The following is a 17075-nucleotide window of genomic DNA, read 5'->3' as shown; positions in this document are numbered from 1 at the left end:
ATATTTAGCCATTGAAAGGTGGCATTCATGAACATGTTTAACCATTGAAAGGTGACATTCTTGAACATGTTTAACCATTGAAAGGTGGCATTCTTGAACATGTTTAGCCATTGAAAGGTGGCATTCATGAACATGTTCAACCATTGAAAGGTGGCATTTATGAACATGTTTAACCATTGAAAGGTGGCATTCTTGAACATGTTTATTGGTTAAAAGTTGACATTCTGCTATATGGTTAATGATTAAAAGGCGACATCCCGATACATGTGTAACCATCGAATGATAACATTCCGGTACATGTTCAACCATTGAAAGGTGACATTCTGGTACATGTTTAAGCACTAAAATGTCACATTCTGGTACATGTTTAACCTTTGAATGGTCACATTCTGGTACATTCTGGCACATGTTTAATCTTTGAAGGGTGACATTCTGGTACATGTTTGATGATTCAAAGGTGACTTTAATGATTGAAAGATGACATTCTGGTACATGTTTAACCTTTCAATGGCCACATTCTTTCACATGTTTAAACTTGGAATGGTCACATTCTGGTACATGTTTAACCTTTGAAAGGCCACATTCTGGTACATGTTTAAACTTGGAATGGTCACATTCTGGTACATGTTTAACGTTTGAAGGGTAACATTCTGGTACGTCTTTATTGATTGGAAGATGACATTTTGGTACATGTTCAACGTTTGAATGGTCACATTCTGGTACATGTTCAACCTTTGAATGGTCACATTCTGGTACATGTTCAACCTTTGAAAGGCCACATTCTGGTACATGTTTAAACTTGGAATGGTCACATTCTGGTACATGTTTAACGTTTGAATGGTCACATTCTGGTACATGTTTAACGTTTGAAGGGTATCATTCTGGTACATGTTTATTGATTGGAAGATGACATGTTGGTACATGTTTAACCATTAAAAGGTGACATTCTTTTACGCGTTTAACCATTCAAACGTGATATGATGGTACTTGTTTAAGCATTGAAAGATGACACTTAAATAAATAAATAAATAAAAAATGAAGGAGAAAACATGGAGTAAATTGTCGTTTGGAGTTTATCGCACTTTTTAGTTTATGATGGTAAATAAAATGAAACCAAGGCAATGATAAATTGTATGGAAATTACAGAGCATTCATTTTCATTGATTATTTTGTTTCAACACCATTTATTAATCACAGCGTATGCAATAATATGCAAATTATTCCATGTAATAGCTTGAGCTTCAACTTTTAGGTGTGATTCACAGAACTGCTATTAAGAGGTGTTTTATTTTTATCAGAAAATATTGAATAAAATCTCTATGCAATCACATTAGTTTTCTTTTCTATTTAATAATAATACTAATACTAATACTGATAATAATAATAATAATAATAATAATAACAATAATAATAATAATGACTGTCATAAAAACAATAGTCATAACAATTATTATTACGATTAGAAGGAGAAGAAAAAATGTATTGCTTTACCAAACGTATCTCATTTAGTTATGTACATGTATTGTCCCTTAAAGGTTTTCTCCTATTTACCAAATTTACAAATTATATACTCATAAAACAGGAACCGTGCTCATTTATTCACATGTTCAGACTCTCTCTCTCTCTCTCTCTCTCTCTCTCTCTCTCTCTCTCTCTCTCACTAGCTACATTTTTACTACGAGAGGAGCAGAAGGATTTACTCCATAAAGAATACAGGAATCACATGGGGACTATTTATTTCAATGTTATCATAAGCTACACTACAGTTCAAACCACTATTCCATCGAATTCTTCCTCCACCACAGCCACAACTAATTACTTTGTTTAAAGGTCGAATAGCTTCCTAAAAGAAATTCTTGCGTGTCTTCCAAGTCCCCATCACTTTTGGTGTCGCTATCTGTATCCGGTAAAATTGGCTGTGGAAACAGAGTTGAATTTGTAAATTATTTCTTTACACTTTTCTTGAGAGCAGAGTTTTTCAGACTTAAAAAATAATCGTACGATCCCAGGGGTCTATATATCCTTGACATTATCTTTCCGTTTTCTATATCAGAATTAAAAGAGTTTTTGTATATTTTGTTTATTAACAAACTATTTGATTTTACATGCTTAAATATTTGTAATAGATCATCATCATTGCTGTTATGTACCACCAATTAATGTATCACATTATTAAAATGAAACAATTAACTAAAAACAACCTTCACTATGTTTATATGTAAAAATATTAAGTAATCAACAGTACCTAGTACTGAGTACTAAAATAATCTACCATTATTACACAACGATATGATTTTTTAATATGTTGACCGCTTGGGTACAAATTTAATTGAGTTTGTCCTTAATTCACGTGCAGACAATTGAAAGAATTTCTTGATAGATTTATGACTAGATCTGGAATACAAAAGTAGATAATAGGTGATAATTTTTGCACTGTAACCAAAATGCGATAATTTAACTGGAGTCAACGTCTAAAACGGCACATCAATTGGTCACAAGATGACCACAACGTATGTTTGTATATGCACAGGCTCCTTTAAGTATCAAGTACAAATTCCAATTCAATAAATAACTGGCAACCTTAAACATTATCAGATTTATCAGGAAAAAATGTAGGTAAATATACTTCAAAATGATGGATCTCAGGAGATCTCGTGTGGAAAAAGGAAATTGTTGTTTTGTGCGACCAAGTGCCAAAGTAAAAAGTCGTAAGAGAAGTTTATTAAATAAATGCGCAAGAGATAAAACAAAAAATATTTACTGATTTCATATAAATTCCGAAGTACAAACCAAAATTTAAAACAATCAATGTATCCGCCACACCATTTTTTAAATACAAATTTCTAATAACAAACTAAAACGGCAACCAAACTGCATTAGATACATCAAAAAGTCAAAAGAACTCGACAATAATTACTCGGATGTCACAAGATATATTTATCGATTTGCTAAGTTTTGTGGGTACTTTAGGTTTCCAGTCCATCTATATGCGTCTTTAAGGCCATTTCCGTTTTGGTTACATCATTTTTGTATGATTCTTTTAAATTATGTTTACAATAATGCTTGATAAACGTACAATACAAATGCATGCCTAAGTGTAAAATAACACTGTTTAATCGATAAAATGGCATTTGCATACCCGAACACATCTTGAGCTATATTGTTATCTTGTGGTATCTTGCACTCATCTTGTGGTATCTTGCACTCATCTTGTGGTATCTTGCACTCATCTTGTGGTATCTTGTAGCTAATTAAAGCATACAAACACATTTTGTGGCATTTTGTGGTATCGTCGCGTAAATTGATGGCCCCGTAAAAAAGGAAAGGACTGTGTCATTGGTATCGGCTAAATTGCTGGCCCCGTATAAAACAAAATGATTTTGCCATTGGTATGTATTTTGACAAACAGGTAGCTTTAAATTCTGCCTGAAACGTACATAACGATTTATTTGTATCCCCATTAGTACCAGTCGCAGTTTGGATGTATTCCATTAGAATGCGATATCACAACCTACCTTGTGTTCCTCCTGAATATTTGGATTTTTTAAAATGAAAATCAATGGTGCAAATGCTACGTTGATGAAAGCCATACCCCACATGGACCTGTAAACAATATGGCATAGACATTCATTTCAATATTGCACAAATATTGCTTCACGCATCAAGATATACTTATTATTGTAAAATGCAGTCAATATAATATATTGTATTGTTAACATGGAATTGCTCACTTTCAAAATATTTGAAAATATCAACGGGAGATTATCCTCAACGAGGAAACTTTAATCGGCTGATATAGGTGGAATTCATGAAAGAAATAAGGAATGTAAGATGGTTTAACTTGATCACCATTTACTCTTTGTTTTGTTTCAATGAAACGCGTTCGCTAGAGACAGTTTGTATCGTTCATGTTACAGGATGAACACATTTTTATTTGTAATACGTGCTAGAAGGTATCACTTAAGCAAAAGTGTACTTGCCATTCGAATCCAGCACTTTTTACTATCTGCCCTGCAACAGCTGGTCCTAAATCAATAGAAAGTTGGTGAGAATACATTAAACTACAAGAACTACGTTTCCTGGAACCATTATTTTACAAGATGGCATCACCCTAATTTGTATTACATTTTTCTTTTTGAACGATACATGAAATGAATAATCAACTGAGAAATAATGTTTGAAATACGACTTAAATTAATTGGATAATGGTCATTAAGCTACAATTGTAAAAGTCGCAAATTTTAATTATGCAATTGTTTATGGAATTAAATACTGAATTAGACATATTCAATATTCATTGCAAAAAGTTACTGCTGCCATTTTATAAATGTGGGATTTCTCCACCAAAAAAGGGTAGTATTTGAAGCACAAAACGTTACAAACAACTTATAATTATGATCAATACAAAAATTGTGAAATTTCACTGATAATGAAAACGACGATGGAGAAAGGTAATTCATTGAAAAATCGGGTTGGACGTATTAATATTCGATTTGATAAAAACAGTTTCGACGTTTCTTTAAACAGTTATTTAATATACTTGAAATACATATTTTATGCAGGGAACTTAAAACGAATCTGGTATTATGAACTTCACTAAACGCTTCGTGAATTTTCAGAAGAAAAGGATCGAACTGAAGGAATCGGTCTACTTCTGAAACAAAAGAAGATGCAAAGACTTACACAATCAGGTTTATCTTTCATATAACCCCTTAACTTGACTATGTACTCAGCTCATAGATTATTTTCATTGTATAGGTCTGTCGGGTAGAATTTAGTATCAATATCTCCGTGTGAACCATGAAATATCCAGCATGTTTCATAAAATAGGTTCAACTGAATAATCTTTTGGAAGTGCACAAGAAATCAATATGCAAAATTTGACGCGATAGGGATGAAGTAATCTTGTGTTTTTTTATGCAGGTGTTATTCAACGGTTGAAACATTTTATAAAAGCGAGGCCACAGAAAGGATGTAATTGGAAGCAGTACAAAACTATTCAGTATGGCAGAAGAAAATGCCCTCCATGCGTAGAAACTAAAATCCACTTTTAGGGCCTATCGGAAAGAAAAATATGTCTGCATAAAATCATTCTGGTACGAACCTAATCCGTAAGCTAGACACACTGCTAGTTGCACTATTGCATAAACACTTCCGTATGCTGCCACGTGCCTCTGGTCGACAAGCAGAGCTAGCAGTGGCATTACGGCTGAATCTGTAATACCTAAATGCAGAGGGAAAATGTTTGTATGTTCAGCTATAACTTTTATTGTGAGGACTCAACTTAGTACAAGCTGTTCCCATAATTTCGACTGATCTTTAAGTACTTATAGAAATAATTTTATAGTTCCGTTAAATCTTAAAAATGAGTCACCTCTTTCAAAACTTCAGGAGGATATTTAAGTAATTTAACCGATAAAATATAAAGCAATGAAGAATCGATTTTACAATCTTACCAACTATAGTAGGAACTAAACAAGACGATAATAAATGTCAGAAATTGCTAGTTCTTTAAATACTTAGAACGAAAATATGTATTATAGTAATGAGCGCCCATCAGTCACAAAAGGTATAAAGCTAAGTTGACTGCTCGGTCCGTAGTTACGTAGTATATCTGATTCGTGGCGCTTGTTAATCAGTCGTGAAAAAGTTGAAGAAGAAATATAATGTGCCTACCTACTCCAAGTCCAAGACACAAATGTGGAACAGTCAGGTGATAGAATGACGAGCAGAATGGTAGCTAAATAGAAAATAAATATTGATTAGAATATGTTATTTTCAGGCTTTAATAATGAAACTTTATTTTTACAATGTTTTAACTTAACAACTTTGTATAAATAGGTCCAAACACTTCCCATTACTTTTTCAAGGACAATTAATATTACATTTCGAAAGGAGAGAATTAATATTACGTTTCGAAAGGAGAGAATAAATATTACATTTCGAAAGGAGAGAATTAATATTACATTTCGAAAGGAGACAATTAATATTACATTTCGAAAGGAGACAATTAATACTACATTTCGAAAGGAGACAATTAATATTACATTTCGAAAGGAGACAATTAATAATACATTTCGAAAGGAGAGAACATCAGACAAGATGATGATTATGATGGACAATCATGAGTAGGAACTAACATAACAACGAGGATGACACTTTAAAATGAATAAGAAAACAGGTCATTGTACATTTAGAGGGGAAACAAAAGACTTACGCTTACGAGTCCTAAAGCAATTAGGCACAGAGATCCAACAGTAAACACCCATCTGAAACAGACATTAGCATTGTCAAATTTTTAAATGTTTTCAATGCAACCAATGATAGAAATATTAGTGTCTCGTTACGTTAATAATCCACTGAAATCTGAATAACTAGTCTCAAAGTAAGAACACTTAATTATCTACATATTTAATTGTAGGCCTCTCCAAAAATAGTTATGGCATCATATCACGTTACTGATGATCCAATCTGGATTGCACATTTAAATTGATAGGTTTAAAGTTAAAGTTTATATAAAAACAATCGACTGGGCAAAACGGCACCAATAAATACAATACAATTTTGCATTTTTTTCATTATTTATATTTTAACAAGGCACGATTAGAGAAACCATGCTAAAGATTGTATTATGGTGAGTATAGAATGAATATTTGTGTGTTTTGTTATGCCCGGTGTTGGAAACCACGTTATGTGAAATACAAACCTTCCATAGGTCTTGGCAAGGACAGGAAAACAATAAGTTCCCACCAGATAGCCGATGCTGTCGGGAAGAAACACCAATCCTGTCGTAAAAGTAATAAAGAAGTAGGAAAGGTAGCTACAGAATTTATCACATTGCCACCTTTTTTACCTACTTTTCTATAATACGTCATTATTTTATGAATATGTTAAAGAACAATTTGTCTCCTTGGCAGACTGATTATACTATTGAATTCACGGCAAACTGAAAAAGAGAATAGTTTTTTTTTCTGGATTGCAATGGAAATGTTGTTATTTTTACGTTTTGATATTTCATTTAAAAAACACAAAGTGGACACAATTAACAAAATGTGTATCGCTCCATATTTTATACACGGACACAATACAAGTGAACTAATAAAATTCCATATATTATTTTTGATTCCATTTTCAAGATATTTCAATTGAAAATTAAAGAACAGTCTCTTTTACTTCATACCACATGCTTTTCCGACTCAGATGCCGTCACACTTCATGAAACCTTTTGTAACGTTTCTTAATATATGAACCTTTAAAATAGCATAAAAGCAATTCTTTGTAGACCATGGACCGCAGATAATGAAATGCGAATGTAAATATGCATGTATGTAAAAAAAATTGTGCGAAGTACCCAGCACTAGGTTTTCATTGTACATGGTGTCCATGATCTCATTGAGAAATATGGATTCCAGTACATGCTGGTCAACAGTGTGTGTGTGTGTGTGTGTGTGTGTGTGCGTGCGTGCGTGCGTGCGTGTGTGTGTGTGTGTGTGTGTGTGTGTGTGTGTGTGTGTGTTGGACTACCCAGCTGTAGATGGTCCGCATGCATAGTGTCCATGATCCAAATGGGAACAGTGGATTCCAATACAGCCAGTGACATGCTGGTGAACATTATGGCACCTGTAAGAAGATACGCCATACAAACATTATGTCATTGATTAAGACCCGGTTAATTTTTTTAAATTGGCTTTCTTCTTTACTGGATAATTTTTAGACAGACATTGTCATACTATCAAACTTTAATGATTCTAAGTCGGTAGCGACACTGTACAGGAGTAATGTTGCTTACAAAAAGGCAGGAGTTAATATTAAAATAAAAAAATCCTTATAGACGTCAGTACTGTGAGTGATATTAGACTAAATATTTTTATTCTGCCTAGTTCTGAGACTAGCATAGCTTTATATTTTTCGGTATAAATATCTTATATCAAAGACCAGACTTGAGAAAGATTCCTAAATAAAATATAAATAAATTCCATGGAGAGAAGATTCGAAAAATTAGCTAATATGAACAGTAAAATAATAAAATAGAGACAGTGATACATACAATTATATTTTTTATAAAGGATAATACAACATATCAATTTTGTAATTAACATTTTATACAATTTATATAGTGCCTTGGTTCTAAGGATATTAGGATACAAAGTATCTAATTTATGAATACAATAACTTTCTTTGATGAGACTATTCATGTCTCCATGCACAGTATCTATTGGCACAAAGGACACATCGAGCAGAGAGTCATTATAGGTATTAAAATATACTGAAATATTAGACGAGAACTGAAGATCTCTGTAATTTGTATATGAAAGCGATGATTATTTATTCTCTTAGAAACTTGTTGAAGTGTTTGTCCAGCATACTGCATGTTATATTTTGTACAAGTTATCAAATAAGTCACATCAGTTGATATGCAGTTAGTATGAACAGAAATTTAAAATAGCGTGTGCATTGTGCTAATTGCTCTTATTATGATTGTTATTCTTAACAAATCAATGTAACATTTAATGTAATTAATGTGAAAATCTACATAATCTGTGCAACAATTCCTATAATTATTGTTGCAACCCATGTAATCAATGTAACAATTCATGTAACCTATCTAGCGATCCGTGAAATCATTGTCGCCGCCCATGTAATCAATACTTCCCCCCATGTAATCAGGTTAGTAATTCATGTAATCAATATAAGAAACCACATAATCATTGCCACAATCCACGTACTCGTTGTAATAATCATTGCAACAATCCATGTACGCACTGTAATAATCCATGTAATGATTGCCGCAACCCATGTAATCATTGCAACAACTCATCTAAACATCGCAATAATCCATGTAGTCATTATAACGTTATATGTAATCATTGGGGAGTGTGCGAGGCCTGGGCCTGACGTTCCGCTCGCCAAAGGAAAGTGAAGCGTCTCTCACAGCCTATCCTTCCCAGGTGTAGTGATCTCCGCGGGACCGCTGTCTTGCATCTGCTGGGCAGGAGGTTACTTGCATATGGCCTATCCTACACTATTGTGTCCACAGCAGCACCTTCACGCGGGGCCCCCTGTTTACAAAGAGCCTGCTGTGTGGCGCGACTTCCTTCCGGCAGCTCCTGCATCCGAACTGGTGCCAAATGTCATGCTCACCATTCCTTTGGACCCTACCTGCAAGGACGAAAGGGGGATCCTGACGTCTTGGCAGCCCAGGATCACCATACTCCAAGCCCAGGCTTGCGCCCTGGAGAGGTCACTCCAGTCTCGCTACTGAGCGAGGAAACAACACCGAAGCTGGCAGTTTAAGTCCCACCCGACTGGTGTACTAATCAATAGAATTATTGTAACATTCCACGTAATCATTGTAACAATCCACGTAATATATGAAGAAATCCATGTGATCATTGTAGCAACCCATGTAATATGTTTAACAATGGATGTAATCATTGTCACAATCTGTGTAACAATCCATGTAATCAATATAACAAAACAGGTAATTACTGTAACAATCCATGTAATCTATGGAACAATCCAAGTAATCGTTATCACAATCGATGTAATCAGTGTAACAATTGATGTGTGTAAAAATCAATATAGTTTGACAGTCCATGTAGTCTGTGCAGATATCACATTAATCAATGTAGCAATCCATGTAACACTCAAACACTCCATATAATTAATGTATGAATTCACTTAATCAGTGCAACAATCCATGCCATCACTGTAACAATCAATCCAATTGTTTTAATAATCGATGTAATCAGTGTAATACTCCATATAATTAATGTAATAATCCATATAAGCAGTGTAACAATCCATACAATTATTTTAACAATCGCTGTAATCTGTGTAACAATCTATGAAATCAGTTAATCAAACAATGTAATTAGTGTAACAATCGATGTAATCAGTGTAACATGCCATGTCACAAGTGATCAGTTCCATGTAATCATTATAACACAATGCAATAAATCAGTGAACCAATCCAGGCAATCAATACATATAAACATATAATCAATGCCAAAATCCATATAATCAGTGTAACAATGCATTTATTCAATCTACGTAATCAGTGCACACTCTGCTGAACGTAACAATCCATAGAATCAGTATAACATAGTTATTATAATAACAACATATGTCAGATAAAATTTAAAACTAAGAAAGAACGTACCTGCACATATATCGATGTAAGGGTCCAACAATAATCTCGTGATTGATGACGGTTTGGCAAGTTTCTGGGGAAAAATCGCAAAAGCATCATGTTAAAGTTCTCAGATGTTGAATCCAAATGATACAAGTAACTAGTAGCAAAAACATTTGCATCTCGTTTTGTGGCCTGGAACAGCATTATCTAATGTAATGATCTTAGGTAATCGCATTGCATATTTGTCCTAATTGTAACTGTATTGGTTTCATTGTCTTAACTACAATTATATTCATTTACCTGTCTTGCTCGTGATACACTGATTTAATTGTCGTAGTCATACATATAGTTATTAAGCTGTCTTAATTGCAAGTATACTGATTTTAACTTTCTTAATTATAAGTATAAATATTTACTTGTCTTAATTATAAGTATAGTGATTTAATTGCTTTAGATACAAACATACTGATTTAATTGTCGTCACAACAAGACTTCTGATTATAGCTGCCTTAACTAAGAGGAACACAATATAATTGTCTTAATTACATGCACGCTGATTTATTGTCTTAATCACATGCACGCTTATTTTATTGTCTTAATCACATGCACGCTGATTTATTGTCTTAATCACATGCACGCTGATTTATTGTCTTAATTACATGCATGCTGACTTATTGTCTTAAACACAAATGTACCGATTTACTTTCTAAATTATAATTATGCTTATTTTAGCGTGCTAATTACAGTACACTTATTTCATTTTGTTGATTTTTTTAAGAAGAATCGACATTGCAATTAAATTATTGAGCTAGAGTCATATTTCCGAAATGTGTTGAACGAGCAAGCGTAATAAAAAGACTAATTATCCACAAAGACAAAAGAAAATACATGTATTTCATTTTAATTTACTCACTAAATTTCCAACGGTGTCCTCTAGAAGTGTTGTCTGAAGTCCTATGTAAACAAAGCAGTCGTCATAAAAATATATAAATAATCGCATATATAATGTTGCAACATTCAGTATATATAGCATAAAACTAAACTTAACGGAAACATCTCTTACAATGTTTAAAGTATTTATAAATTACTGCATCTATTTGGAAACGGATTTAATATTTTCTCCACCTTATGATTCCAAACTATCAATGACAGTTCAAAGCTCTTTCTTGACCGTCACACTTATCAATGTAATAATAAAATGGACTATGAATCACGATTTCCTCTTTGACCGTCACACTTACCAATGTTGATCAGAACAAAACAAGCAAGGATTGCAAATGGGATGTCTTTACCAAACACGGCGTAAAGAAGGCCACCAAAAGGATATCCAACTGAAATTAAAAATGTTTTTAAGTAGTCCCAGAGCTCCATTTAGTGACAAAATGTCCAATGCAGAAAAATTCACGTTAAAAAATATATTTATAAAATCTGCACGGACGAACATATGTTTGTTTTGACAACGATCAGAACTCTTTTCAAGAATCTATGAATATGTATCACAATATGGAGCAAATCATTAAATGCATGTCCATATACTCTGCTAAAACGTTTGGTCTACAAATCACCATATGCAAGTCCATATACTCTGCTAAAACGTTTGGTCTACAAATCACCATATGCAAGTCCATATACTCAGCTAAAACGTCTGGTCTACAAATCACCATATGCAAGTCCATATACTCTGCTAAAACGTTTGGTCTACAAATCACCATATGCAAGTCCATATACTCAGCTAAAACGTCTGGTCTACAAATCACCATATGCAAGTCCATATGCTCTGCTAAAATGTTTGGTCTACAAATCACCATATGCAAGTCCATATACTCTGCTAAAACGTTTGGTCTACAAATCACCAAATATAAGTCCATATACTCTACTAAAACGTTTGGTCTACAAATCACCATATGCAAGTCCATATACTCTGCTAAAACGTTTGGTCTACAAATCACCAAATATAAGTCCATATACTCTACTAAAACGTTTGGTCTACAAATCACCATATGCAAATCCATATACTCTGGTAATATTTTTGGTCTACAAATCACCCAATGCAAGTCCATATACTCTGCTAAAACGTTTGGTCTACAAATCACCCAATGCAAGTCCATATACTCTGCTAAAACGTTTGGTCTACAAATCACCCAATGCAAGTCCATATACTCTGCTAAAACGTTTGGTCTACAAATCACCAAATGCAAATCCATATACTCTGGTAATATTTTTGGTCTACAAATCACCCAATGCAAGTCCATATACTCTGCTAAAACGTTTGGTCTACAAATCACCAAATACAAGTCCATATACTCTGCTAAAACATTTGGTCTACAAATCACTAAATACAAGTCCATATACTATGGTACAACGTTAGGTCTACAGATCACCAAATGCACGTCAAGCCAATATACACTGGTCAAACCTTTGATCTACACAGGAAACTACAATTATGTCAGCAAAATTAAGATTACACATTTTCCTCTTCACGGCAACACATGTTAAATACATATGTTTGATCACGAGAGAAAATAAAGATATATATCCTCTGTTTCAACATATTTTCCAAAAGGATAACATATGAAAGATTGCATTGAACAACAATTATGCTGAGATTTGTGTTATATCTGAGTTCATTTCACACTTTCCGTCTTTAAACAGAAAAAAAGAAAAAGAAAATTATACCTAAAATACCGACAGCCAATCCGCTCATAGCAGTTCCCATGGCTCGGCTCCTTTCTTTGTCATCCGGATATCTCTCGGCTATCATGCTCATTCCTGAAAAGCGTAGCAATATAACTGAGTCTTTCGCGTATCTCGTCTATGAAAAGTTCGTGTTAATCTCTGGTGCCAAATCTGACAGCGATATTTAAGATTATCATATTACCCTGAAGTGTGATTTAAAACGTAACAATATAAATTTTAAAGAAGTTTCAACAAGTAGACAATGTGTACCATTAAAAATGGAAAACACAGTCATGTTTCTTTGTGTTCTTGAGCACCAATTTGGAAAACTTAACTATCGCATTAAGAATGCCAACGGCAACATCTCTGAAAGCTATCATAAGTCTCATGCCTATGTGATATTGCCTTGTTTAGCTATAACTGCTTCCCGTCATCATTTCCTAAATAATTTAGACTGAGATAATATTATTACTGTATCAGACATGAAGATTGTATGCATCATGGTAAAGTAAACAACATTACCAGCAATGGTGGTGGCTGCCGAAGCTATTCCCTGAAGAGCACGAGCAACGAGCAACGGGGCATATGTTTCCGAAAAGGTGAAGGCTGCAAACGAGAAAAATAATAATAATAATAATAAGAAGAAGAAGAAGAAGAAGAAGAAGAAGAAGAAAGAGATTTGCATAATATATAAAGACCGTATCTTCAACGAAAGAAACAAAATGTGTCCAGAGGCTTGACAAGATCACTATCTTGCAACCAAAGACCACTAACAACGAACTTACCTCAGAAACAAAGACAAAAATAATCATCAAAGGCTATGCAATAAGACGATAATAATAATAATAATAATAATAATAATAATAATAAACATATTATTATTATTATTATTATTATTATTATTATTATTATTATTATTATTAAGAGAGATAACCTATTGCTTTATATTTCATCAAACGGAAACTTGTAGGCTTTTACAGTCGTGATGCCTGTGTGTTATCTTTCTTTTTCTTTTTTTAAATAAAGCAGAATGATGCTGAAAATGATGCTACTTTTATTATTAATCCTAAATGTAGGAGTGCCCTTAGCACGTGACCGATATGACCTGTTTATTTAGTCTTCAACACGTAGACTGTTTATTTAGGTTTCAAAAATGATGGACAGCTTCCGGATATTCATGAACATATATATGACATACGTCTCATCTTTTGTTTTGAAAATGTTTGGTAAACTATGAACCCCAAAAGAACAAATTTTCTTACTTATAGCAGACACGAAGAGAACCAATGATCCGAACACCAACAGCTTTGCATAGCCGAACCTGTAACATGAAAAGATAGATTAAAACGGAACCAGGAATTATCGAATGAGATAATATTTCAAAGATTATTACAGATCTTCGCCGTGGTTACTTATTTAGAAGACCGAAAGAAAAAAGAATGCACATCAATGGGTCAATATTGACGTATGTAAGACATTAAACCCACGGTTAAAGAGGAGGTAGTGGGAGGGGGACCGCACGGTTAAAGAGGAGGTATTGGGAGGTGGACTTTAGATGAGAATTTAATCGAATTGGAATTGTAAAAAAAAAAACTCTTCTCTTGTACTAAAACATGATGTAATTTACATTTGGCTTACAACCAAATTTATATCTGTATTTATAACAATATATAATATTACGTGTTTAGGCTCGAATAAACAGTAACACAGAAAATGTGAAAACAACAAGCTTTTGAAAATTTAACAAATAATTTATTTTCCTGGAAAATTCTATAAAAATGGAGAAAAAAAGAATTTACGGTTTCAAGAATCAAATCAAAAAAAAATCTAAGAATATTCCACGAATTAAATTGCAAAAGTCCTAGTAATAAATGTTCTAATAATTTGAAGTTCGAATCCTGATGGAAAATCCAAGATGGATGACAATGACGTATGCTGTAGTCAGTACTGTGCTTATCTACAGTTCCTTGTAGAAATACAAATAATGGCACCCCGGTGTTGGAAATCCAAATTAAATTTGTAAGTAATCTCTTTCCAAAATTTATGTGTGAGCACTCCTCAAAATATTTCCAGAGAATAAAGAATTAATCCTTTTGTAATCCAACTGTTCTGAAGAAAATTATAACTTAAAATCTGGCTACAACAAACTAACTTGACATCAGTGTAAAAAGCCCCAAAACTGAGAAATCTCTCTCAAAACAAAGATTATATTGTATCATAAGACGCAGTTTCGAAATTCACCCAAGTTGCGAAATCGGAGGGGAGTCACATGATCATGTTTATATCACATACACAGAATATGGCCTTGATTAGAAAAATGATTTTATTCCCAGAATAAAAATTAAAAGAAAGTGTTTACTTCTTAACCCACGTAGTCCCATCATGGCCTTGACAACAACCAATCATTTTAAAATAAACTTTGTTTACTAATTCTGAATCCAGGTCAGAATTTAGATCAACACCTGTTGTTTATAAACTAACAGTCAAGGTCAAACAATTTTCTGAAAGAGTATCATCTCTAGTGAAAAAATTTACATTACAATAGCATGTAAGAAAAAATAAAAATTTAAAACTGACAAACAAACAATTAATATAAAATCAGATATACGTAACAATAATACGTGATATAACATTCGTTTCATTGCCTGATAATGAATTCGTTGACGAATATGTCTTAAATTATATTTCCGGAAACTAAAGGAATACCTCGTAAAATTCTCATACGTTTTACACATTTATGTTGCTATTTTCGAGGTCTGAAATGTACTAAAATATATATTAGTAACGTGGTAAAATTCCATAAAAAATATTATTCGCATAATCCGCCAACACGGAAAACGCTATCGCTATCATATATACCTTTCGGTCCGAATTCACCAAAGTGTTCACACACACACACACACACACACACACACACACACACACAAACACACACACATTATGACCTAATAATTATTTTCACTGGTAATAAAATAGAGTACATTAGTAGAGCAAAAATCTTGAAAACAAGTGATATGTTCAGCCTTTAAGTTATTTTATTGAGTGTAATCAAATCCCTGCCAAATTTTTATTTAGTGTAATCAAATCCCTGCCATACATTTTACTGAGTGTAACCAAATCCCTGCCATAATTTTATTGAGTGTAATCAAATCCCTGCCGTAATTTTTATTGAGTGTAATCAAATCCCTGCCATAATTTGTATTGAGTGTAATCAAATCCCTGCCATTATTTTTACTGAGTGTAATCAAATCCCTGCCAAATTTTTTATTGAGTGTAATCAAATCCCTGCCATAATTTTTATTGAGTGTAATCAAATCCCTGCCAAATTTTTTATTGAGTGTAATCAAATCCCTGCCATAATTTGTATTGAGTGTAATCAAATCCCTGCCATTATTTTTACTGAGTGTAATCAAATCCCTGCCAAATTTTTTATTGAGTGTAATCAAATCCCTGCCATAATTTTTATTGAGTGTAATCAAATCCCTGCCAAATTTTTTTATTGAGTGTAATCAAATCCCTGCCATAATTTTTATTGAGTGTAATCAAATCCCTGCCAATTTTTTTATTGAGTGTAATCAAATCCCTGCCAAATTTTGTATTGAGTGTAATCAAATCCCTGCCATAATTTTTATTGAGTGTAATCAAATCCCTGCCAAATTTTTTATTGAGTGTAATCAAATCCCAGCCATAATTTTTATTGAGTGTAATCAAATCCCTGCCAAATTTTTTATTGAGTGTAATCAAATCCCTGCCAAATTTTTTTATCGAGTGTAATCAAATCCCTGCCATAATTTTTATTGAGTGTAATCAAATCCCTGCCAAATTTTTACTGAGTGTAATCAAATCCCTGCCAAATTTTTATTGAGTGTAATCAAATCCCTGCCATAATTTTTATTGAGTGCAATCAAATCCCTGCCATTATTTTTACTGAGTGTAATCAAATCCCTGCCATAATTTTTACCGAATGTAATCAAATCCCTGCCATAATTTTTACTGAGTGTAACCAAGTTCCTGCCAAATTTGTTATTGAGTATAATCAAGTCCCCGCCATAATTTTTATCAAGTGTAACCAGGTCATTCCCATAATGTTTATAGAGTGTAATCAAGACCCAGCCATACTTTTTACTGAGTGTATTCAAGTCACTGGCATTATATGTATTAAACTATTTAATGATGATGGTAACTGGTGATGAATTTTCTTGCATACTCTTTGTTCTAGGATGAGAGTAAGGATTATGTGACCCAGATGTGGCGCAGGGTGGAT

General features: G+C 33.2%; 1 protein-coding gene across 1 annotated transcript; it reads right to left on the bottom strand.

Moving 5' to 3' along the window:
• Positions 1 to 503: 503 nt before the first annotated feature.
• On the bottom strand, positions 504 to 13186 carry LOC149795074 (synaptic vesicular amine transporter-like). The gene is made up of 12 exons (XM_089964029.1): positions 12812 to 13186; positions 11377 to 11466; positions 11049 to 11089; positions 10163 to 10226; positions 7525 to 7620; positions 6707 to 6785; positions 6218 to 6269; positions 5677 to 5740; positions 5105 to 5224; positions 3981 to 4026; positions 3516 to 3603; positions 504 to 1916 (listed from the first exon to the last, which is right to left on the bottom strand). The coding sequence occupies exons 1-12, from the start codon at positions 12900 to 12902 to the stop codon at positions 1812 to 1814; spliced, it is 936 nt and encodes a 311-aa protein (XP_089820155.1). The 5' UTR covers positions 12903 to 13186; the 3' UTR covers positions 504 to 1811.
• Positions 13187 to 17075: the final 3889 nt, after the last annotated feature.

This window comes from Sinohyriopsis cumingii, chromosome 7 (genome assembly GCF_028554795.1).
Source record: "Sinohyriopsis cumingii isolate HCF-2022 chromosome 7, ASM2855479v2, whole genome shotgun sequence".
Classification (NCBI taxonomy): Eukaryota; Metazoa; Mollusca; class Bivalvia; order Unionida; family Unionidae; genus Sinohyriopsis; species Sinohyriopsis cumingii.
This window is presented reverse-complemented; position numbering and strand designations above follow the sequence as displayed.